Below are 24,368 nucleotides of genomic sequence, written 5' to 3'. Positions count from 1 at the left end.
AACTAGTTCAAATGATTGACGTCTGACTAAGGACCATGACAGATAGTAGATAACAGTTTCCTTCCATTCTATTGTGATGGATGAGATTCTTATATTAATACACTTTTTTTTCCCAGTCTGTGGTGGGGAGTTGACCAATACATACGGTGACATCAAATCACCCGGTTACCCGGGTAACTACCCACCTAATCGTGACTGCTATTGGACATTCAATGTGAACCCGGGTCTCCTCATAACATTTGCTTTTGGGACACTTAGCTTGGAACACCATGAAAACTGTAACTTTGACTACTTGGAGGTAGGGGAAGGTCTGGAGCCACATTTAGATATAAACCACTTACAGTCTGTATGCGTTAAATAGCTTACATTTCTGGTTTTGCATTATAGATAAGAGATGGGCTGCTCGCTGAGGATCCGGTTCTGGGAAAATACTGCAGTACAGCGTCGCCACCACCCCTACAGACAACAGGACCGACGGCTTGGATTCACTTTCACTCTGACTTTAGCGTCAGTGATCGAGGATTTCACATTACATACACCACATCACCATGTAAGTAAAGTACATGTATGTAGACAAAATACATTGAATTTGAGACGATTTAAGTTATAGTTCACACAAAAATAAAAACTCTGTCATCACTTACCTATCATTTCAAACCTAAATGACTCTTTTCAGCAGAACATAAAAGAAGAATTTTAAAGAATGTTGGGAGCCAAACAACAGCATTACCCATTCACATATATTGTATGGACACAGAACCAATGTAAGTCAATGGGTACTGCCGTTGTTCGGTTACCAACATTATACAAAATATCATCATACAGGTCATACAGGTTTGAAATAACCATAGGGTAAGTAAATTATGACTCTAATTAAGAGGTGAAATATCCCTTTAAGTGTAAGATGGATTTCGTTCATACCTTCATATACCCTATATACAGTACCTATAGGGTGTATATATACACACACTAATTCCTTGTTTACTCATATTTATGATTATGGTTCTGAATGTGTGGTACTCTTAATGCATTATCTGTAATTCAGTAACCCAATGATGGGTAAACAATTCAGTGAAATGCATCCATCAGTGGAATCCTTTTATATGCACTCATAAAATGGTTTATGGGAGTTATATAACTATTAAAAATCAAGAGTCACGTTGCAAATGTTGGAAATACTGCAAATGTTATGACTCTGATGCTTTGGGTTCATCACGATGCCAAAGCTAACAGTCTTGCAATATCACATCGAGCTGTTTGTAATGTTATTCACTTTGTGCCATCAGCTGACCCCGGCTGCGGTGGCGTCTACACGGAGACCGAAGGAATTGTCATCTCTCCCAACTGGCCCAATAACTATGCTCACAACAGACAGTGCATTTATATCATCAGAATGCCACAAAATGAAGTGGTCGCCCTTAATTTCACGCACATGGACCTGGAGATTCATAGTGGCTGTCTTTTTGACTTTGTGGAGGTGTGATTTTAGCGTTCATATGTGTAACGTCTATGAGAGGTGCTTGGAGTGTTACAATAAGTGATTTTACTTCATCTCAGGTTCGAGACGGAACCAGCGAGACTGCCCCCCTTATTGGGAAGTACTGTGGAAGCATATTGCCAGCACCCATTTTGTCCTCCACTAATGGACTCTGGATCCGTTTCCAGTCCGACAGCTCTTTGTCCCGGGCTGGTTTTAGGGCCACATATGAACTTGGTGGGAGTCCATAAGAGATGAAATCTCTTTGATATCTCTATCATATCTTGTAGACATCAGTCTCTGCTTTAGATCTATTCATCTAGTCTTTTTTTTGTCCAGCTTGTGGTGGAACCCTCTCTGGAGCTGGTCAGATCCGTACTCCCCTACACCCCAACCCGTACCCCCACAACAAAGTATGTGAGTGGGTCATTAACCAACCTATGGGCTACGTGGTTACTCTTAACTTCCTCGCCTTTGACGTTGAGGGAAGCAACACATGCTTCTTTGATCATGTAGAGGTACATTTATTACCATTAGATTCATCGATGAAAGTATTTGCAAATGATGAAAGCGTTTTTGGGTAAACTATCCCTGTAACTTCACTTTCTATCTTTTCAGGTGAGAGATGGTCCCAGCGAAAGCTCTCCTCTGATTGCCCGATACTGTGGAACGGAGATGCCCCCAATGTTGCAGTCTACCCAAAGGTCCATGTTTATCCAGTTCAAAACAGATTCGTCTATCTCCAACCTTGGTTTTACTGCTGAGTATGGATCTGCAGAGCAAGGTGCACATCTTTTTTACTTTGACAATCGATTGTGTATTTAAATGTATGCTGTATACAGTGTTTTAAAATCTATTGAGATCTGCAAAGTGACTTTGCCCACTTTGTGTTCATTTTTACAGGTTGTGGAGAGACACTCACAGAACCAACAGGATCTTTCACCAGCCCTGGTCATCCCACTGACTACCCTCACGGAGCCAACTGCACCTGGTTCATCTCTGTTGAACCTGGCAACCTCATCCGTCTCTCCTTCACAACCTTCAACCTGGAGTTGCACACCAACTGTGCATATGACTATGTGGAGGTCTATGATAATGGCACCGCCTTGACCGGCACCCTTCTGGGCAGGTAGAAAACCTGAGGCAACATTGCAGACCAGCTTCATTCTTGAAAATGATTAAAAGATTATGATATTAAGGGACCTCAAATGAAAATGTTTGGTGTCATTCTGTTTTCAGGTTCTGTGGACGGTCCGTTCCTCCATCTCTAACTAGTACTGATAGCTTGATGACTGTTCTGTTGGTCTCTGACTCGAGTCTTTCCGCTGAGGGCTTTTCTGCCACTTATGTCTCAATCAATGCAACCACAGGTATAATTTTATTGCAGACATATGATACAAGAATCCCATTTTCAAAGCCATTAGGAGTGTAGGCTGTGTATAGGTTGGATTTGTCTTTCACATATATTGGAAAATCAGTCTCTGAAATGTTTCTCTCTATTTGCACTCCAAACACAGACTGCAGTGTGGTGTTTAGGACTCCTACCGGACAATTCAACTCGCCCAACTACCCTGACAATTACCCCACCAATCGGGAATGTGTCTATAGAATCATAGTGGAAGTCAATATGCAGATCATGCTAAATGTCACCAATTTTGAGCTGGAGGGCTCTTCTTCCTGCTCGTTTGACTATTTAGAGATCAGGTATGAAACATGAGTAACTTGAGTCAAAATTTGGGTGTTTTACTTGGTTTAAAACACTATCCTTTCTTTAATAGAGATGGAGGCTATGAAACGTCCCCTCTGATTGGTAAATATTGTGGAACAAATGCTCCACCCATTATAGTATCGCATAGCAACAGGCTTTGGTTGAAGCTGCGATCCGACCACTCGCTCACCTATGGGGGATTTGCTGCCCACTGGGATGGGACACAGACAGGTATGCTTTTTTGCGTATCAAGAAGTTTCCTTTTTGTTGTACCTCTAGAAGTTTGCTGTAAGGGTCTGAAATCACATTTTGAATACAATATACATCAGACGGTCAGTACATTATAGGAGGTGGAATTTGCCTGAGACAGACTTTACTCTGTGTTTTGGTCATAGGTTGTGGTGGTACACTGACCACCAGCGTTGGAGGTTTTACCTCCCCTAACTACCCGCTGCCTTACCACCCCAATGCCGAGTGTTACTGGCAAATCAAGACCAGCGCTGGGAGTATGGTGGAGCTTAGCTTTGCAGACTTTCACCTAGAGTCCAGTTTCAACTGTGTCTACGACTACTTAGCGGTCAGACAATGTTATTTTACAACCTAACCCTAACCTTACTGAGTGCTCTATATAACATTGAGCTTGATTTTTACTCTAATTTGTGTTTGTTCAACTACTCTAGGTGTATGATGGATACAGCACCAATGCTCCACAGTTGGCCAAGCTGTGTGGAAATCAGATTCCTCCGCCCATCAGATCATCTAAAGAGAGGATGTATGTCAAACTGCGAACAGATGACATCGTCCACACGGGTGGATATCTTGCTAACTATCAAACCAGTAAGTGGCACAAACAAACATACACACATCAGTCGTCAAACCATCTACTAGGGGGTTAGTTTGACTCTTTACAGCAAGCATGACTGTTTTTCATACTTGAAATAACTCTAACTGCAAAGTATTAATGGTAATGTCATGGGTTGGATTCTGCTGGTATCCAAAACGTACATAACACAATTAGCTACTTGGGGTAATGGGTCCATGTCCAAAAACATACTAGTAATTTAGTGTCTTTAAAGTGTACACAAGTGTAAGTAAACACTACCATGGTGCTGTAATAGTATCATTAAGTAGTTGGGTATTACATTGGTCCATTTGTAGCTGGCAGGTGTGGCACACTTGTTAAACAGTGAAGCCAAAGTATTTTATTTTCCCCCTGGTGGCTGTATACAGTATAGGTCATAAACCCTGCACTCTCTCTGTAAACAAAATGGGTTTTTCAAACAAAAAATCAAATTACATACATTTTTGGCAAAGATTTCTCTTAATTTATTTGTTTCGTTTCGTTCTTTTCACAGTAATTTATGTTCAAGTGTTTGTTTTTCTAATGAGATTTAGTAAATTGTGAGAAAATGTTATAAAAATCTTGTAAAAGTATGTTTGTGATTGAGTCTTTACCATTATAACTTACATCTTTGGCGCAAGATGTCAGCGTCCATTTTTTTTTTCCCTAAAGTTTGTCTACAGTGGAAGGAAGTCGGCCATCTTTTTTAACAGTCCACGGTAGCTGGTGGTTAAGTTCACTCAGAGGACGTTGACTTTTAGACTGGGCTGTGTTTCTAGTGTATTGTCTTGTGTTAATTATGTTTGTGTAGGTGAAATGGCACAGTTTAGAGCTCAGTACAACGCTATTCATCTTCCTTTGTGCGCTCTCTCAGTCATTCGCCTTTTATTTGGCTCTCAATGGTCACATGCTTGCCTGTTGCCCAGACTCTTAAACTTTACTGCAGGGTCACATTCAGCTCCAGCTCATGGCTGATGCCTCTTAAACTATTTGTTTCAATTAAGAAGTCATTCATCAAACCATGTATGTGTAAAATGTGCTTAAAAAAAGTCAAGATTTCCAGACTTCAAAATTTTTCTACCCATCACATGTTGATATGTTTGTATGTTCTGTAAATCATATATAATCTGAATTGCTGTTGTCTCTTTAGTTTGCCATGGTGTGCGGTTCGCCAACCAGACCCGGGGAAGAATTGAGAGCTTGAACTTCCCCACTAACTATCCCCATAATGCCAACTGCAGCTGGACCATCCAGGCCTCAATGGGCAACACCATCAACTACACCTTCATGGCTTTTGAGCTTGAACCACAATCAACCTGCTACTATGACTATGTAAAGGTGAGCACGGATTGTTTACATTCATGGTTTAGTTGAAATTTTCATTTCTGAGAAATCTGAATCCTGAAGAGCTTCTATAAGTTTGCATTTCCCTTCAGAAGGGTCAAGTTGTTTAATTCACGTTGGACGCTTTCTGTTGCAATTACACTACATTGATTTACTGGCAGAGTCTTTAGAAAGTTACAAAAGGGCCTTTGAGTTCCTCTCAGTTCACACATCACCATGGAGATCCAAACAGAGATGACATCATGGGGCCTCATAGAGAGATGGAGGTGTTTTGGAGCTGAGTGCTGTAAGCTTCCCTCTGGCTGTCTTGGGAAATGCTAAACTTGCAGATGTTTTTGTTAACCTCGCTCATTCCATAGATAAGCATTCATGAGCTGAAGTACTGTTATTTTTGAGTGTGATGACCTCGGTTTTATGGAATGTAGGATTTGATGGTACATCAGCCAGACATATGACAACACTTTTTGGGTTCCTAAAATAAAACAATGAGTTGTGTCTGTAGAAAAATGGATTTAATCATCAATTGCATTTTTTTTGGGGGGCACACAATCGATCAAAACAACAGGATGACAGCATTTTCCATGTAATGCTGTCTAAATAATCACACTTTATTTCTGTCTAGTTGTATGATGGGCCAAACGAACAAGCTCCTCTCATTGGTTCATTCTGTGGGAACACGCCTCCCCCGGCCAACACCACCACTAGTAGCAACCTCCACATAGTGTTCCGGTCCGACGTCATATTGTCATACAGAGGCTTTCAAATGGACTGGTACCAGAATGGTAAGATCCAGAACACATTCAAAGAACAGTTTAAACAGGCGCAGGCAATGTGGAAAACATGTGGGCATGTATGACAGTGCAAAAAGAAATAAACGTGTCTGTAGAAATGGGAGAAGGACATAAAACATGCAGAGTCACTGCTGGAAAGCCGGTGGTCAGTGATCTGCAGTCCCTTGAGTGATGATGTCATCGGATCTCTGAGAATAAAAGTAGCCCTAATGGACGAGGCAGTGACATCATCCTAGGAAGGGAGCATTCGGATTGGTTGGTTTTACGATTTTACTCCGACAGGCACGGCAGAAGGAGAGAGCTGACAACAAACGACAAATTAATGCAAAAGAGAGAGCAAAATTGATCTAGTGCTCCCACTGCCAGGGGAGTTCAGACATTTATTTTTCATAGTGTGGGTGTAGTAGTGTGTATCCATGCTCAGCAATTCTTGTATAACAATGTGGAAAAGAGGCAACAAGCTCTTCCATAACGATATGTTGTGTGTCTGTGTTTGGGTAGTCACAGTGCCGAAGGGTGTGGACTTATTTTGGGAGCTGGAGAACACAGAGGGAGAGTGGGTAGGGGAGAGAGGGGGAGAGAGAGATAGAGAGATAGAGAGAGAGAGGGGGAGAGAGGGAGGGAGAGAGAGAGAGAGAGAGAGAGAGGGGGGGAGAGAGAGAGGGAGAGAGAGGGGGAGAGAGAGGGAGAGAGAGGGGGAGAGAGAGGGGGAGAGAGAAGGGGAGAGAGGGAGGAGGAGAGGGAGAGAGAGAGAGAGAGTATTGCTATTCTGAAAGCACACTGGAAACGTTAATCATTTATGTGCCTCTCTCTAAGATGATGTCGTTTTTGGAAGGAAGTGATCTTGGTTTCCATGGACACATTTTGTGGAAAATTATATTATGTAAGTTCTGCTGTACAGCTGTGTAAACCTTCCCGAAAAGATAAAAATACAACAGAAAGAAAAGTAACCAAATAACAAGACACAAATAACATGATTTTGAAGGACAATGCAATAGATTGGCAGGTCATAAGACACGTGTTCATTTCCCTTTATTGTTCCGTTTTTAGTATTATCAATTCTTTTCAACGTAATGTAAGAGCACTTTATTATTGGTAAAATGCTACGATGAAAATATTTTCATTCACGTTATGCTCAGTGATCCAAATGAAGGAGCTTCACCCTTCGTTTGTCCTCTCACAGACTTGTGGACGCTGCAGACATTGATGTATATTGATTGGGTGGGGGGGGGGGGGTTGGAAGAATAAATCTGTTTTGACCTCACTAAATATTCACATTACACTAAACACATTTTCCCGATTGTGATGCTGCGAATGTATCTTTGTATATCTGATAAGCTTTTGTGTGACATGTTTATTCTTTTGCCCTGTCTGCACATCCACATTTTTAAACAAGCAATAAAAGGTTAAAAAAACGTCCACTGATGTAAGAGAAAAATTTGATAGATCTCAGATATACTCATGTGATTATAAATCAAATCTCCCCATATTTACTGTTTAACCCTAAAAAAAGTGACTCACTGTCGCACTCTGCAGGTTGTGGTGGGGAACTTTTTGCACCCTCTGGTTCCCTCAATAGCCCGAACTATCCAAACAGATACCCGTCAAACCGTGAGTGCATCTGGCACATCCACACCACCCCTGGCAGTAGCATCTCCATCACCATTCTTGAGTTTGATGTGGAATATCACCCCGACTGTAACTATGACAAACTGGAGGTACGCCGCAAACTTGTTTTTGTTTCCACCCACAAATTATCATGTGTAAACACTGTTAAAAGTATGGTTCACCCATAAATGAAAATTCTTTCATCATTTACTCTCCCTCAACTCACCTTCCAAACCCAAACAACTTACTTTCTTTGTTCGAATGTAAACGATATTTTAAAGTAACCAAACAACCTCATTGATTTCTCTTCAACGGATGCAAAACCTCTGAGACATTTCTCAAAATATCTCTTCAAAATATGTTCCAATGAAGAAAGAACGTCATGCAGATTTTTAAAATGTTTTTCATTAATTAATATTCTGCACATTGAATTGTAGTCAAATTGAATATGTAGGGTACACAAGTTTGTGTAGGTGTGTTGGCTGCACCTTCCGGTGGAAGTGTGTTTTGTAGCGTGGAGCTGTGGAATGCTGATTTGATGTAAAGCTGATTTGATTTGTGCTGATTTGAATGTGCTTCACAACGTCGGTGACATTGTCTGCATAATCTGGAATTGAAAAACAACAAGATACTTCTAGCATTTTGCACACTTCTCCTTTCTCTGCTGTTAATATATCCAAAGCAAGTCTATGTTGCACGACGGCAACTCTCATTTTCTTTAATTCGTTAGAGATTAAGTTTAAAGCTTGTGCTGTGTCATTTTCCAAAGAAAGAACTTGCCATGCCAGACCATTAATTTTGTTCAGAGCAACAGTAGTACCGGTTCCTGTAAACAAACCTGCTATGGACCATCCCACGGTTTCCCAAGGAGTAGTCCATGGATCACTAATCTTATGGCCTGCATAATAATTTGGCAGTTTTACTTCCCTTTTATGTCTATTCAAAGATGTGGCCAGATTTGTCTTTTCCATTATGCTAGGTCCTGTGGACAAAATAGCAGCATAACAACAACCTTTCCATTCCCCTGCATCTAAATGGTAATATGCAGATTCACCACAAACCCACACCATTCCTGGTGAACTGTCTAAGTGTGAAAATGGACATTCAAATCCCTCAGTAGTTTTATTGAGATATTGTATGGTGCAATTATGATGTCAGTTATTTGATTGAGACAAAGTAATTTCATTTTTACAATCTGACATTCCTACCATATGTCTGCCTGATTTGGAACACACACATTAGCATTTACATAAAATGCAGGACCTTGAAAAGGTTCTCCTGTATACGAACATTTATAGTCTCGCATTACGGATGTTGGTGGTCTTCCTTCTCGAATATTCAGAGTCATTTGTACAATTAAAGACATTTGTTTTGGCATATTGTAGTCACCCTTATCATTTACTAGCATGTCTGCTGTAAGCTCTTGCGTTCTCCACATTGAGTGGAGCTGTATACATACCCAACAATCTCCACTAACCTCATCTGCTAAGACTCTTCTCTGCAATAAGGCTAAGGCACATGCGTAATTACCACCACAATTACCACCACATCTTTACATCATGCCAACAGGGCAGAATGAACTGAACACCAGTGCCCAAAAAAAGGGCTTAGACCCACCCGCACCCACACACTTTCTTTGCCACACAAATGCCCATTATAAACCATGCTGTATTTGTCATTCAATGCAGCTGTTTTCATACACACATTGTTTTAAAACAAACTCTGGTTTCATCCTGATTTCAATAAAAATGAGAAATGTGTAAACAAAATAGAGAAAATGTTATTAAATTTAAGTGAATTACATTTTCAGTGAACATATTCTCACCTAATCTTTCACCTTCACAAGTATTTCATCATTTGCTCAGGCTCATGTCGTTCCCAGCTGGCATGAATTTTATTTATTTTGCAGAACACAAAAGAAACCAATTTAAAGAATGTTGGTATCCAAACAAAAGCATCCATTGACTTTCACTGTATTGACATACAAATTAATTTTGATTTGAACAAAATATATGATATAATCTTTTTTTTCCTGAGAATAAATCAGAGAATAGATGATGACCAAATTTTTATTTTCGTGTAAACTATCACTTTAAAACATAACTTCAAAAATAAATGTTGTTATTGATTATTTATTTGAGCAATTAAGCTCATTGTAAGCCATCAAATTTCCCAGTGTTTGACCATTCCTGACCTTTGACCCCTGTCCAGGTGTATGGAGGGCCTGACCTGTCAGCTCCACGGTTGGCCCAGCTCTGTACCACACGCCCTCCCAATAACCCACTGCAGGTGGCCAGCACCGGTAACAGCGTAACCGTTCGATTCATATCTGATGCCGTCGTGAGCGGAAGGGGCTTCAACGCAACTTGGCATGAGGTCCAAGGAGGTAAAGTATTTTGTGTAACGTTGCATTTGTATTTGCTAATGAGTTTCTTGCCAATAAACTTCTCAAAAACAATATTCTGTTATTCAGGATGTGGAGGGGCTGTCACAGCCCCCAGTGGAGATATACATTCTCCTCAGTACCCCAACAACTACCCTAACAATGTGGACTGCTCCTGGACCATAACGGTGGATGCGGGACATAGAGTATTCTTCAACTTTACAGATCTGGACATTGAAAATCACAACTCATGTGACTTTGACTATGTTGCAGTAAGTGCTTTGACCTGGGATGATGGAATGCGATTTGACATTATGTTTGCTCTGAACCAGTGCATCACATTTTCTTAAAGTAGGTACAAATGGGTGAACATGACTTGAGTGTCTTCTCTCTAGATTCATGATGGTCCACATGAGTCGTCTCCTCTCCTGGGTAAAGTGTGTGGCTTTTCCAGGCCTTTGCCATTAACATCGTCACAGAACGTCATCCATGTTCGCTTCAGATCAAATATTTCTCAAAACCATAGAGGATTCAGTGCAAGGTTCTCCGAAGGTGAGTGCTAAAGCTGTTCCCGGTTATGCTGAGTTTTTGTTACATGGTTCATCACTGGTCGCTCTTCTGAATTTTAGCATGTGGGTCTACTATAATAACCGATGATGTGGGTGGGGCTATTGCGTCTCCCCGCTATCCGTACACTTATCCACCCAATCAGAACTGTAGCTGGATCATACAGGCACAGGAGCCATGTAAGTCTGCTATAATCTCAAGATATCTTTGTTAACGATTATGAGCTTGTATTTTTTCATATAAAGGATTCCCTTGTATTTCTTTTAAAGGAAAAGCTTTTGTTGTTTTTCAGTCAACCATGTCACTCTGTCCTTCACCGACTTTGAGGTGGAGATGGTGTCTGGAAACTGCTCACATGATCGTGTGGAGATCCTGGATGGAGACAATTATGATTCCCCATCTGTTGGTATAAACAGACCTTAAACTTTCAAAGACTTATTCTTGAGTAAACATACAGTGGTGGCCAAAAGTGATGTTACAATGAAATATTTGTGGAATATTTGCTTTTAATGTTCCTTTGGGTTTGTTTAAAGGTGTATGGTACAATATCAGTAAATATGCTTTTATTTGAATATGCTAGACATACAAAGAAAAAGACTAAAAGCTCAGAGGAAATAAACATCGACTACAGTTTTATTAGTTGTAGGGGTGTCACAATAATCCGCAGATGGCAATAACCGTGATATTATAAACCATGTTTATCGTTATCGTGTTAATTCTACACAATAATATATAAACTAGATTATCATAAACTATTCTGCATCTATTAAATTTTTTGCCTTAGGAGTCAAAATGTTTACAAACCAAACAAACAAAACACAAAATAAACTAAATTAAAGTTGAATTTCACTGATGTTATTATATATTTCTTAAACTTAAACTATGCAACATGAATATTTTTTTATAAGTCATTACAATATATTTGCATAAAAGTGAAGTCAATTTTCCAAATTTAAACATCGCTCGGCCACAACTGTTTATATTCATTTTGTACATTTGTCATACTATGAAATAACCACTCTCACATCTTAATACACTGAATATTTCAAGGTCGATACTGCGGGTCTGCATTACCACATCCAGTCACTTCATTCAGCAATGCCATGGTGGTAAACTTCATTTCAGATTCTACCGTATCTAAGAAAGGTTTCAGGGCAACCTACATGGCCTCAACCTCAGGTTAGGCTTTGATCTTTTTTTTAATCATATTTTATAAGATTTTTTTGATGATTAAATGTGGTTTCGCCCATTTTTCCAGGCTGTGGTGGACATCTATTAATGGAATCGGGTGCTTTCAACAGTCCAAATTATCCGGAAGCATATCCACCTAATGTGGAGTGTGTGTGGACCTTGACCAGTTCCCCTGGGAACCGCCTCCAATTCTCCTTCACGTGAGCCAATCAGGATGTTTCCTCAGTCTTTCAAACTCACCCTAATGGATTCACAAAAAAGATTAAATTGTATTACCGTATCCAGTATGTTCCAGCTCCAGCAGAGCACAGATTGCAGTCACGACTACCTAGAGATTCGTGAAGGTCACTCTACTGGTGATCTGGTTGGCCGTTTCTGTGGTGACTCTCTTCCTTCCAACTACACCTCCATAACTGGCCACATGCTGTGGATCAAGTTTGTCTCGGACTCCTCGGTGAGCGGCGCTGGATTCAGAGCAGTGTTCTCTCACTGTGAGTCTAAAAGATGGATTGCTCCGTTTTTATCTGGATCAAATCACCTTATGATTTTACCTGTGCAAATAAATATATATATCTTCTCTATTTAGTGTACGGAAATGACATAACAGGCAGTTCAGGCCAGGTCGCCTCTCCTCTTTACCCACGCACCTACCCAAACAACGCAGACTACCGCTGGACCATCACAGTAAATGGCGACTCTTTCGTGGAAATTCAGTTTCTGGATATTGACATTGAGGACCTGTCCAATTGCTATTATGACAAGCTAAAGGTCTGCATGAATGTACAGTTCACCTGAAAACAAGAGCAGGTATTTAATATAAAGGCATTTATGAAACATAGTGTTCCTCTTGTTCTGTAGATATTTGATGGTCCGAACACTCATGGCTACCTGATGGGTGAGTTTTGCGGCCTGTCTCTGCCCGACCCGGTGAGAAGTTCAGGCAGCACTGTGACTCTTGAGTTCAAATCTGATAATGTGATTGGAGGGAAAGGCTTTCTCATCGAGTGGACGGCCGTTCAACATTCTGGTCCCTTGCCTACGATACAGCCAGGTCAGTTCACCATCGAATGTAAAGAACTTCCAAGGCTATTGTTCAAATGAAGTTTCCCAATGGTCTCCATTCTCTATTCTTTCCAGGAGCGTGTGGTGGATCATTGATGACAGGAGACATACCCAGTTTCCTCTTCTCTCCTGGATGGCCTGAGCCATATCAACCTAACCTTGAGTGCTCATGGGTAATCAGGTCTCCTAATTCCATTGTGGAGTTGAATCTGTTGTCTTTGGACATTGAAGATGAGGTTTCGTGTCTTCACGACAGCTTGGTCATCAGAGATGGTAGGCCTTTTGCCATATAAAGTCAATTTGAAATCAATTACAATAATGGTTTAATCCCTGGGATGGGTTGTTTTTTAAGGTGAAACCAATTTATCTCCAATAATCGCAACCCTTTGCGGGCGACAGCTGCCTGGTTCTCTCCACACGACTGGCGACGCCATGTTCCTCCAATTTACCTCCGATGGCAGCATTAATAGAGGAGGCTTCAATGCTTCCTTTTCCAAAGGTGAATAGAAAATCCATGAACCATCACAAATAGTAAAAATCCTATAATGCAATAATGCAAATAAACATTTTGAGGATGAACTATTTTTCTTGACTTGTCAATCAGGTTGTGGAGGTTTCATCCATACGGACAGAGGAGTTTTGAGTACTCCTCAGTATCCACAGAATTACAAGCGCAACCTCAATTGCATTTGGCAATTCATGGTCACTCCAGGGTTCAGATTGTCCGTAAACTTTGAAAACCCTTTCCAGATACAAGGATTTGGAACGCAGTGCAGTTCTGGTGACTACTTGGAGGTAAGAGAATATAGGGGACGTCATTATATGGAGCGGAGTGCTCTCTTATATCATGCAAAGTATCTTTTTTTTTGTATGTGAAACATATTAAAGTGATCATTTTGAATTAGTTACGAAATGGACCTGATGGCAACTCACCAAGTCTGTCAGGACGTCTCTGTGGAACCAGTCCTCCATCTACACTTCAAACCACAGACAACAGCATGTTTGCCCATTTTGTCTCAGATGACTCCAATGAGGCCAGTGGATTCAAACTTGTATTTGAAGCCCATAGCTCAGGTGAATTCTTGATTATTATGCCTATAAAATACTCCCATAACATTCATAAACAAGACAAAAGAATATCTGCTTGAGAAAATTCAGGCTGCATGTTGCGCAATTGACGTTTCATTTACAATTAGTTTCAATGTTTACAGGTGACTAAGAGAGTATTAAATCTGAATGTATTTTTCCAGCTTGCGGTGGTCTCATTGAGCTGAATGATGGAGACCCACCAGGGTACATCACATCTCCGAACTATCCATCAAACTACCCCCAAAATATTGACTGTGTGTGGATAATCAAAGTTCCCAATGGAGAGGCTGTACAACTCGACTTTGAGGGTGATTTCTACATTGAGCCTCATTCTGGGTATGTTTCATATAAACAGTATTTAGAACAGTCAAATGCTTGTTATTGTTAAATTTATACAATCATCATAAAAGAATTTCAAAATTGGCTTCCAATAATTATTGAAACTAAATACTCCTTGTAAAATAATTATTTTTCCACATTTTTAATCCTTTATTTTTAAAATCTTTTATTGTTTATAATTGTATTGTTTATTAATTTATTAAAATCTGTGCATTTATAATTTATTTATCTATTTTTTACATTTATTTATTATATAGACCTAGTTTATTTGTAATAAATAAATGGTTTAATAAAAACACTTATTCTTATATACATCTACAGTATTATGTTTTATTATTATCATAAATATATGGTTTTCCAAGTCAATCCTGTAAAAAAATAGTGATCTCAATATTAGACAATTAATATTTTATTTAGCCAATATGGTTGAAATATTTAGTAATGAAATAATTGTCACAATCAAGCATCCCTAAATCTAAATAATGAGTATAATAGAACTTTATTAGAATCTAATTCTATCTAATTCTATCTAAATATCTAAGATCTAAAAAAATTTAAATCTACCAGTGTAATATATCTATAACCTCTCTCATAGATGTCTTTATGACTACATCGAGCTTCGTACTGGTCCCACATCGGATGCCGATTTGATTGGCAGGCTTTGTGGCAACACCCGGCCATCTACCCAGCATTCTTTAGGCAACACCATGTATATCCGATTCCGAACCGATACCAGCATCACACATATCGGTTTTAAAGCAAAGTATTCCATTGGTAATCCAAATGTCCAAACTATACAAAGCCCTAACTTGTTTTTATTGTTATTGCCCTAAAGGCTTAAAATGATTTCTTTCCCAACTCAGCTACTTGTGGAGGCACTTACATTGGTCAGAGTGGAACGCTCAAAAGTCCAGGTTACCCAGACTCAAACTATCCAGACAACTCGAACTGCGAATGGTACCTGGAGGGTCCTGTTGGACACTATCTGACCCTGACATACACTGCTCTTGACCTGCAAAGCTCCCCTGACTGCACTAATGACTATGTAGAACTCCGTGAATACAATGCCTCAGGTTCGTGTTTTCCCTGCACAAAATACCTCAAGTTAGGTTATGCCGATCATTGACCAAAGCATTCCCTCGTTAGGTCGTCTTTTGGGGAAACACTGTGGGAACAGCCTTCCAACATCAATGGATACTGGAGACAGTTTTGCCTATGTGAGGTTTGTCAGTGATGGCAGTGGAAATGCAGCAGGGTTCAGCTTATCGTTTGAAGCCAGTGTTGAAGGCAAGAGCTATTTCTTTCTAAAAGTGTCCGGTTGGGGTGGTGGACTCTTGTGGTTCCATGAGTAACGTAATGATATTGTTCCTCTTTATAGAGTGCGGAGGGGATCTGAACGCACCATTCGGGACCATTTCATCTCCCAACTACCCAAATCTGTACCCCCACAGCCGAGTATGTCGCTGGAGAATCACTGTTCCTCAAGGTCGTAGGGTCACCCTTACCATCAACGACTTGAGGCTGGAGGACCACAATACCTGCTTGTATGATTTTGTGGAGGTGAGGTCATTGATACTCCTGGCACCAACCAATCAGACTGTTCAAAATGTACACTTTTAGTGAAGTTTTACATTAGTATGTATGCGTGAATCAAAGCTTTTACTCATTGGCTGATAGGTCCAAAATGGTCTGGTACCTAATGCTCCTCGATTGGACCGTTTATGTGGCACAGTGCCTGCTGGTACCCAAATCAAATCTTCTGGGCATACTATGACCGTCATTTTCGCCACAGACGCATCGGTGTCTAATGGTGGATTCACAGCGGATTACTCCTCGGAGGAGCAAGCAGGTGAGAACTTGAGTGAATTTAAGACACTCAATTATCATGTTGAGTAATCTGAGTCTTGATTTAATTGGTGAATCCCTGCTCATTTGTAGTGTGTGGTGGGATACTTAGTGAACCTGGCAACTTCACGTCCCCGGAGTTTGGAAATGGAAACTACAGCAACAGATTGAACTGCGAATGGCTGATCCAGAACCCACAGCATGTGAATTCATCCATTGTGTTGTTTATAGATGAACTACATCTAGAGCATCACCAAACCTGCGAGTGGGATTACTTGGAGTTCAGAATGGGTGGGGTTTATAGCATTACCTTCATGTTCTCCTGAAGCTCACTGTATATCATTGCATTAACAACGGTATTTTGTGGGCTTTTGTGGACTTAGTTCTACTATGGATATCTATTCAAGGCTGTCACGTTTGTTCTTCTCATGCAGATGACATGAATGGAGAGCTCTTGGCGCGCTTCTGTGGTCAAACCGCACCTACAATCCCCATAGTGGTGTTTACCCCTGGCCTTTGGGTTCACTTCCGATCAGATGAGTTTGAAGTTGATTTGGGCTTTAAGGTCACATATCACTTTTCAGGTAATATTGATCATTAAGAGCCACTTACACACAATAATCTTAAAAAAGTCTACATGAGCAAGCTGATTTTTCACAGAGTGTGGAGGTTTACAGAGTGGAGAAGGAGGTGTCATTTCCAGCCCTGGATATCCCAACCAATACCCCAGTCCGAGTCGCTGTGCTTGGCTTCTTGAGGCTCCAGAGGGCCACACTATCACTGTAAGTGCCTTTTATATTCTAAGGTGTGCGTTTTGGTTCCCTTTATATTCTTCTAACAAGTTTTCTTGTCTAGCTCACTTTCACATACTTTGAAGTGGAGCAGCACAGTCAATGCGGGTGGGATTCTGTAACAATCTTCAATGGTGGCTCACCTGGAGCTCCCGTGATTGGTCAATATTGTGGAACAAACTCTCCTGGAACAATTCAGTCAGGCTCAAACAAGTTAGCTCTGGTGTTTCTTGCTGATCATGTGGTGTCCAAAGGAGGATTTATTGCCAGCTGGTCAACAGACTCTTCAGGTACGCACAATGCAACTTTGCTATGCATGAAAAGTACTTGGAATAACATCTGTATTGGTCCTGCTACAATATTCTTGTACATTTGATTGTGTTCTTTTCCTGACTTTTTTCTTCATCCTCAGGTTGCGGAGGAATCATACATGCCGATACAGGCACCTTCAAATCTCCAAATTATCCACAGAATTTCCCATCCAATACTCAGTGTTCCTGGACCATCATAGCCCATGATGGAAACCATCTGGAATTGGATTTTGACGGTGACTTCCAAATCCCAGACTCAAGTGAACAGTGTCAAAACAGTTTCATCAAGGTAAACATGTTTTCATTTTATTGAAAATGTTAGGTTAATTTAATTTAGTGGTGTTTTTTTGTGTGTTTGGGTTAACATTGTATTCTATCCATGCATGTCTGACAGGTTTGGTCCAACACCGTAGAGAAAGATGAGAATCTCTTGGTCACTGGTTGTGGCTCAACAGCCCCTGCTGTAGTCACTGCACCTCGAAATGTTATAAAGGCTCGCTTCCAGTCCACAGGAACTGTTGGCAAAGGATTTTCTGCCTCATTCAACACTAGTGTGTATCACATGGGTTTATTGTTTATCATATCTTTCCCTTGCTCATCAAGTTCTTACAGGTATTCTAATGATTTTCTCTTTTGCTTTTAGGATGTGGTGCCAATCTAACAGGAACAGTTGGCCGTGTGGTGTCACCAAACTACCCAGACCACTACCCAGATAGGTCCAATTGTAATTACATCATCGATGCTGGGAGCCAGAACGTAGTTGTCCTCACGTTTAAAACGTTTCAGTTGGAAGGTATGCTCTTGCTTAAAATAATCATGACACAATGCATCTGTCAAGGAAGAGTTGGATAATCATGGCTTTTCTTCATTTCTAGCACACTCCACATGTATCTATGATGGTGTGAAGATCTACAGTGGCACCTCCGTCAATAGTGTCCCACTGGCTACTCTGTGTGGAAATACCATCCCAGGCATCTTCTCCACCTTTGGGCCAATGCTTCTCAACTTCTACTCTGACAGCATAATCAATGACAATGGCTTCCTGGCTGAATACAGAACCATGCGTAAGCACCAACTACACAACCTTCAATGTACAGTATAGTATGATTATGTTTGCTGTACAGAGTCCCAACCGAAAAAATAGACCTGTTGACGTGTGTCTTTCATGTGTGAGAGAGGTTTGTATGTAGAAATGTGCTGAGGGTCGCCTAATGGTGGTGCAGTAGTTGTAAACTACTCGTGTTGTACAATAGATATGTATAATAGTGGTAAATAATATGCACAGTAAGAGATTTTCAGTTAATGCGTTTTACAAAACAAACATCATAAAGACTAAAGTTTTAGTTTAGTTTACAGTTTTTTAGCAGGTTGGGGTTCTTTCAGTTCAGTGACAATAGAATTCAATTTGATTTTTGTCTGTCTGTCATTTTAACAGCATGTGGTGGCGTGTTTAATACAACTGCCGGGACAATCAGCAGTCCAGCGCATTCTATCATCAATTACCTTCACAACATCAATTGCACATATCACATATATGTCGGCAACAACCGTGTCATTGACCTCAAGTGAGTATTTTTTCCCCTCAATAATGACTTGACGCTCTTTATCTTTCAAACTTTTTTCAGTTTTGGCATAAACAGACATAGTCTTAATGCATAATTCACCCAAAATTAAAACATCTGTAATTTATTCATCCATGTGTCATTCAAGCCCTGTATATAACTCGAACCTCTTTGGAACAAAAAAGAGCTATTTTTTTTGAGAAATGTATTTTGCGTCAATACAATAGAAGTCAATATCAAGACAGTCTTCAAAATATCTTCTTTGTGTTGTGCGGAAGAAAGTCATACAGGTTTGAAATGACATGAGGGGGAATAGATGATGACACATGAACCAATTCAGAGCAACAACACGGGCACGATTCTTTCATAATGCCAGCTGTGTTCTAACAAAGAGACAGATGCTGAGAAGAGAATGGCATGCTAGTATTGATCATCCGGCTTTCCTTTTGTGTAGTTAATCCCACTAAAATGTGTCATTGACGGGCAGCAAGCCATTCTTTCATCATCCGTCCCTAGAGACTTTCTCTTAAAGAACCCCCCTCTACCATTAGTGGTCTTCTCCATTTTTCAGCGTGGCTACAATGCTTTTAATTGTCATTAAATTCAATGACAATGCTTTTCCATCTATAGATTCAACTCTTTCAGTCTTGAGGCCTCCTCGAACTGTCGCTATGATTATGTGGCTGTGTATGATGGAGAAAACACTCTTGCGCCACTGATGGGGAAATTCTGCGGGCAGCAGCTTCCGCCGAACCTCAGGTCCTCGTCCAATCAGATGTTTCTCGAATTCGTCACAGACGCGTCCATCGTGGCGGAGGGATGGAGAGCAACGTACAGTGAGACTTTAGGTGTGGTTTCTCCATCCTCTCAGTAAACAAAAGACATTATCTGACCTGTTACAGATCAAATATGTGCTGTTAAATTTGTGCTTCTTACTGGAACCAAATTAAAGACTGTGGGAATGATTGTACAGTCATTCAGGACGACAAAGTTCTCTTTGAGGACTAAACAAAGTGTTCATGGGTCATAAACGGTATTATTTGTATAAGCTTTGTGTTTTAAAGCGTCTGATGCACCAGTGACTTCAAGATGTCCAGCCTCGCTTAGAGCTGAATTGTAAATGGTATTGTAGCTCGTGTACGGGGGGTGAGAGAGAACCGCCCAGTCTTACAAGCATCCCTGTTGTTCTTTCACAACAATGGAAATTGTTCGGACAAAAAGACATAATGGAACGGTGTTGTTGAAGAAGAAAGAAAAGGAGATTTCTAATTCTGTATTCTCATTTCAATTGTTCAGCCATGAAATTGATAAACTTATTGTTAGAACTTGATCAAATGATTAAAATCGATAAAATAATTCAAACACGATTTTTTGTTCAGATTAATTATTTTATTGACATTTATATAATTTTATCTTCAATGTTTTCCTCAGCCGTTCAGCAAACCTCAGTCATGAGGTCTTTAAGAATCAATACTGGTTGTAATAATTTTTATAGAAAATCTGATTTAGACACTTGATGACCTCACATTATTGGTCAGCATGACTTCGTGGACTCTACTGACACCTACAGGTGGTATGTTGAGTTTTTGTGTCTTTTCCGAATTCTCACTCTCTCTATTTCTGTCTCCCCTATATCATCTTCTCAAGGTCCTCAGCAGGGCTGCGGTGGCTACCTGACATCCTCCACCGGAATGTTTGGTTCTCCTGATATTAACATGGACGGACAGTACGAGCCACGTATGGACTGTGTGTGGACCATCGCTGTGGAAGCAAATAAAGCAATTAACCTCACTTTCCCCTCTTTTGAGCTTGAAGGCCCATTTGGAACCAACTGCAGATATGACTATGTTAAGGTAATGTCAGCATTGTGTTATATAAGCATGTCAAATGCACCAAATGACGTCTTGCACATAAATATCTTTCCATCCGTAGATCTATGACGGTGACAGTGCTAGCTATCCACTGGTTGGTACATACTGCGGATCTGAAGTACCCGCCCCTTACATCTCAGCCAGTAACTTCCTGACTGTGCACTTCATCTCGGACGGTGTAGTGCAACGGCGTGGCTTCAACGCCACTTATGTGACATTGGATAGTAAGATACCTTAAACTGAGCGAAATGTTTGGTCAACATGAGGTCTAAACAATGATTTTATAAAAGGATACTGTGTGTTAGGTTACATTAATAGAGCATCTGTTTAGGACTCTGTGGAGGAACATTCAATGCTACAGAATCGGGTCAGACCATCACATCTACGTTCTATCCCAATCCTTACCCCCCCTTTACCTTATGCCGATGGGTTCTGGATGCTCCTCCTCAGGAGGCTGTGAAGGTGTCCGTTCAGCATTTCCAGCTGCAGTCTAGCCAGAGCTGCACCAACAACTTTCTGGAATTTAGGGACTTCCCGGTGGTGAGACGCAGCCTCCCAAAACTTCACACGTTCTAATTGATCATGTCTGAGGAAATTCTCACAAAAAGGCTATTTAATTAATTACGTAAATTTCATTACAAATAATCTAAAAAATATAATGAAATATATAGTAAATATAAAATATATAAAAAATAATGAAAACCATACAAAAATATAAGTTAAAGGTAACAGAATTGACCAGAACAGGGAAAGACGCATTTTTTATATTACTAAAAGTACATATAATTAAGGCAATTATTTTATGTTATTTATTAACAAATCTTAATAGAATAATGATACCTTGTTTTATTTTCAGACAATAATTTAAGCTTCATCTGAATCAGGAAGCAAAGCAGTCAATAATAGGTGGAGTGGAAATAATTTAGTCAATATTTATCTAAATCTGTCATTTGATTTCATTCTTTTAGGGTGATTATGGGCAGGCTCATAAATTTTGTGGCATAGACTCGCACGTACCAGATTTCTACAGTTACGGCCGCACCATGCACGTCACTTTCAAATCAGATGCCTTCATGACCGGCAACGGATTCAGTCTCACCTATCAGGTGGCAGGTTAGTTCTTTCCCTACGTTTCCAAATCAGCTTTTTTCTCATTGGTGTGATTATATTGTCAATGCGTGTATATGTCTGTATATCTGTAGGTTGTAGTAGAGTATATGAGCAGGAATATGGCTACCTGAAGAGTCCTGGCTGGCCTGAAGTATATCCTCATAATATTGAATGCAGCATCGTACTGCAGGCACCTCAGAACAGCTCCATCTCTCTATTCTTCACCAGTTTTGATGTGGAGGGTCACACTTCCTGCAACTATGATTACCTGGAGGTGAGCGTTGACCAAAACCAGCTGATCAAACTAAAGAATTTGGAGGATTTCTGATATCTGACTTGTGCTTTAGGTGAGGAACGGCAGCACTGCCACGTCGCCTCTGTTAGGGAAGTACTGTGGAAACACGCTGCCCAGTCCCATCTTCCCGGGAAGCAACCAACTTTTCTTGCATTTCAAGACCGACTTTGTGACTTCCCGAAACGGCTTTGAGATGACATGGACTTCTTCTCAACACAGTAAGGCCAAGGGCACACTTTTTGTAATGTAACAATAAATTCAATCAGTCTGCAGAAATCATTCAGTGAGTCTTGTGTTTGCCTTGTAGGTTGTGGTGGTGTGTTATATGGAGACCACGGATCTTTCACCAGTCCAAACTACCCTGGCACCTATCCCAACGGCACTTCCTGTGAGTGGTCAATACGAGCCCCTAGTGGAAGAGTTGTGACAGTGACTTTCAACCAGATTAGCATTGATGACCCAGGAGACTGTCAGAATAATTACCTGAAGCTGTACGATGGACCAGATGCGGATTCACCCATTGTTGGGCCTTACTGTGGACCGGTATGTGAGAAGAAACATTCCAATGCTGTCAGTAAAGGTTGAAATGGCATTGCAATACGGTTACGGAGGTGTTATGAATGGAAACACCTCTATTCATTTTCAATGAACCATGAACTCGTATAATAACTACAGAATGATGATTTTGTTTTGTTCTTCTGCAGGAGACGAATATTGCTCCTTTCAGGGCTTCATCAAATCTTGTGTTTCTAAAGTTTTCTGCCCAGTCTGCTGTTCTTCCATCTGGGTTCAGACTGACATGGAGCAGCTGAGAGGAGACTAAAACATACAATACACATATATGCACACACCCACACAAGTACATTTAGCAATCATGTGAACAGTGACTTTTCACTGGTAAATCAAACATATTGTAATTTCAGCCACTTTTGTAGATAATTGTTTAAAGAATGAGTTTATATATATATATATTTGATGTCTTTTTGGAAAATAAAGAAAATAAAGTTGTGTTCTTCCAGTCTGGCTGTATGATTTCATAACACCATAAGATAGAAGGAAACTTGTAAAGAATCCTTTTTGTGATAGAAATATATCAGGACTAAGCAGATGTCTCCATTGAATCTCAGTGCCGTCAGAACACTAGGGGGAAATCAAAAAGATCTTTACTGTGGGAATGTGTTGATTGGGTTATTTAATCGTCTAGATGGCAGATTCCACACTTCTCCCTGGAATTTTTCCAAACCTCCAGACTGACATCCTCAATCCAGATGCACCACACTTTACTCACCGGACAAAGATGGTATAGTTCAGGGTAAAAATATAAGACACGGATGGCTAATGATGGACACCAATGAGTCCATCTGCAGTGGAAAGTTAGCATGTTCTGTGCTCTGATAAAGATAAACAAATTGTGTGATCTTCCTGTTCTCCAGGCCTAGAAAACAAGCTAAGAAAAAAAATCTGATCTTGATGATAATAACATCTGGTATTAGAGCATTTCTCACGACTTTCACAAACCGTTCATACTTTGCCTTTTATAAGAGGGTCAAAGTTTATGAGAATCATTCACTGTGTAATAGTGTTTGGACCTTGTGCAAGAAATGGTCACGCTGGACATTTAGACTACTGATGCAATGAAATTTATATTTTCTGGGTTTTAATGAAGATAAGGTGTTCGGGTTAGTCTAAAAAACTACCCAAAACATGTCCAGATCAAATTTTTGAAAAAACATATTTATCGAAGAAACCATTGACATATTATTGTATTTCTTGCATTCATTTCATTATGATTGAGCACATTTATGATACATTTAAGTGGTAATGTACTACATCATGTATTTATTTTATTGATTTTCAACATGTTGATTTTATTTATTCCATTTTTTAATATTGCATTACAGTGTTTTTATGAAGATACCACAGCAAGGTGAAATTGTGAATCTCAGGAGAGTCATTAAAAAGGACGATAATCATCAATAATGACAATAAATTTTACAATCTTAAAGTATTGTAATTAATTAGGACTAAAGCAAAAATCGAGTACCACAACTGTCACTTTGAATAAAAGCATCTGCTAAATGACTAAATGTAAATGTAGTAGTATATGATTATTTTATTTGTGACGCGAAATTAATCTAGGATACGATCTTGACGTGTTTCCTTTGATATATGATATGCTTTTA

At 40.0% G+C, this 24,368-nt stretch overlaps 1 protein-coding gene across 1 annotated transcript in view; it reads left to right on the top strand.

The window, feature by feature from the left end:
* The window catches only part of cubn (cubilin (intrinsic factor-cobalamin receptor)), a 29,518-nt gene extending 6,315 nt beyond the window's left edge, over positions 1 to 23,203 (top strand). Inside the window, exons 14-66 of the mRNA XM_056738888.1 lie at positions 117 to 298; positions 388 to 550; positions 1,287 to 1,477; positions 1,558 to 1,714; positions 1,817 to 1,995; positions 2,096 to 2,261; positions 2,381 to 2,606; positions 2,717 to 2,847; positions 2,995 to 3,181; positions 3,256 to 3,416; positions 3,581 to 3,762; positions 3,866 to 4,022; positions 5,177 to 5,364; positions 5,993 to 6,152; positions 7,698 to 7,879; positions 9,981 to 10,155; positions 10,243 to 10,424; positions 10,548 to 10,704; positions 10,782 to 10,898; positions 11,012 to 11,125; positions 11,770 to 11,898; positions 11,978 to 12,110; positions 12,196 to 12,401; positions 12,497 to 12,678; positions 12,769 to 12,961; positions 13,048 to 13,245; positions 13,325 to 13,471; positions 13,577 to 13,767; positions 13,878 to 14,046; positions 14,223 to 14,397; positions 14,996 to 15,174; positions 15,264 to 15,473; positions 15,547 to 15,687; positions 15,779 to 15,960; positions 16,078 to 16,249; positions 16,339 to 16,536; positions 16,680 to 16,829; positions 16,906 to 17,027; positions 17,101 to 17,326; positions 17,449 to 17,636; positions 17,742 to 17,898; positions 17,991 to 18,140; positions 18,223 to 18,411; positions 18,783 to 18,912; positions 19,540 to 19,757; positions 20,557 to 20,762; positions 20,842 to 21,004; positions 21,112 to 21,320; positions 21,749 to 21,893; positions 21,983 to 22,164; positions 22,238 to 22,403; positions 22,493 to 22,728; positions 22,890 to 23,203. Coding sequence (XP_056594866.1) covers positions 117 to 298; positions 388 to 550; positions 1,287 to 1,477; positions 1,558 to 1,714; positions 1,817 to 1,995; positions 2,096 to 2,261; positions 2,381 to 2,606; positions 2,717 to 2,847; positions 2,995 to 3,181; positions 3,256 to 3,416; positions 3,581 to 3,762; positions 3,866 to 4,022; positions 5,177 to 5,364; positions 5,993 to 6,152; positions 7,698 to 7,879; positions 9,981 to 10,155; positions 10,243 to 10,424; positions 10,548 to 10,704; positions 10,782 to 10,898; positions 11,012 to 11,125; positions 11,770 to 11,898; positions 11,978 to 12,110; positions 12,196 to 12,401; positions 12,497 to 12,678; positions 12,769 to 12,961; positions 13,048 to 13,245; positions 13,325 to 13,471; positions 13,577 to 13,767; positions 13,878 to 14,046; positions 14,223 to 14,397; positions 14,996 to 15,174; positions 15,264 to 15,473; positions 15,547 to 15,687; positions 15,779 to 15,960; positions 16,078 to 16,249; positions 16,339 to 16,536; positions 16,680 to 16,829; positions 16,906 to 17,027; positions 17,101 to 17,326; positions 17,449 to 17,636; positions 17,742 to 17,898; positions 17,991 to 18,140; positions 18,223 to 18,411; positions 18,783 to 18,912; positions 19,540 to 19,757; positions 20,557 to 20,762; positions 20,842 to 21,004; positions 21,112 to 21,320; positions 21,749 to 21,893; positions 21,983 to 22,164; positions 22,238 to 22,403; positions 22,493 to 22,728; positions 22,890 to 22,997 — 9,107 coding nt within the window. The 3' untranslated portion in view covers positions 22,998 to 23,203. The remainder of the gene's footprint in view (positions 1 to 116; positions 299 to 387; positions 551 to 1,286; positions 1,478 to 1,557; positions 1,715 to 1,816; positions 1,996 to 2,095; positions 2,262 to 2,380; positions 2,607 to 2,716; positions 2,848 to 2,994; positions 3,182 to 3,255; positions 3,417 to 3,580; positions 3,763 to 3,865; positions 4,023 to 5,176; positions 5,365 to 5,992; positions 6,153 to 7,697; positions 7,880 to 9,980; positions 10,156 to 10,242; positions 10,425 to 10,547; positions 10,705 to 10,781; positions 10,899 to 11,011; positions 11,126 to 11,769; positions 11,899 to 11,977; positions 12,111 to 12,195; positions 12,402 to 12,496; positions 12,679 to 12,768; positions 12,962 to 13,047; positions 13,246 to 13,324; positions 13,472 to 13,576; positions 13,768 to 13,877; positions 14,047 to 14,222; positions 14,398 to 14,995; positions 15,175 to 15,263; positions 15,474 to 15,546; positions 15,688 to 15,778; positions 15,961 to 16,077; positions 16,250 to 16,338; positions 16,537 to 16,679; positions 16,830 to 16,905; positions 17,028 to 17,100; positions 17,327 to 17,448; positions 17,637 to 17,741; positions 17,899 to 17,990; positions 18,141 to 18,222; positions 18,412 to 18,782; positions 18,913 to 19,539; positions 19,758 to 20,556; positions 20,763 to 20,841; positions 21,005 to 21,111; positions 21,321 to 21,748; positions 21,894 to 21,982; positions 22,165 to 22,237; positions 22,404 to 22,492; positions 22,729 to 22,889) is intronic.
* The last annotated feature ends 1,165 nt before the right edge of the window (positions 23,204 to 24,368 follow it).

The sequence above is a fragment of the Triplophysa dalaica genome, chromosome 23 (assembly GCF_015846415.1).
Source record: "Triplophysa dalaica isolate WHDGS20190420 chromosome 23, ASM1584641v1, whole genome shotgun sequence".
Lineage (NCBI taxonomy): Eukaryota > Metazoa > Chordata > Actinopteri > Cypriniformes > Nemacheilidae > Triplophysa > Triplophysa dalaica.
Note: the sequence above shows the minus strand (reverse complement) of the source record. Positions and strands in the feature narration are given on the sequence as shown.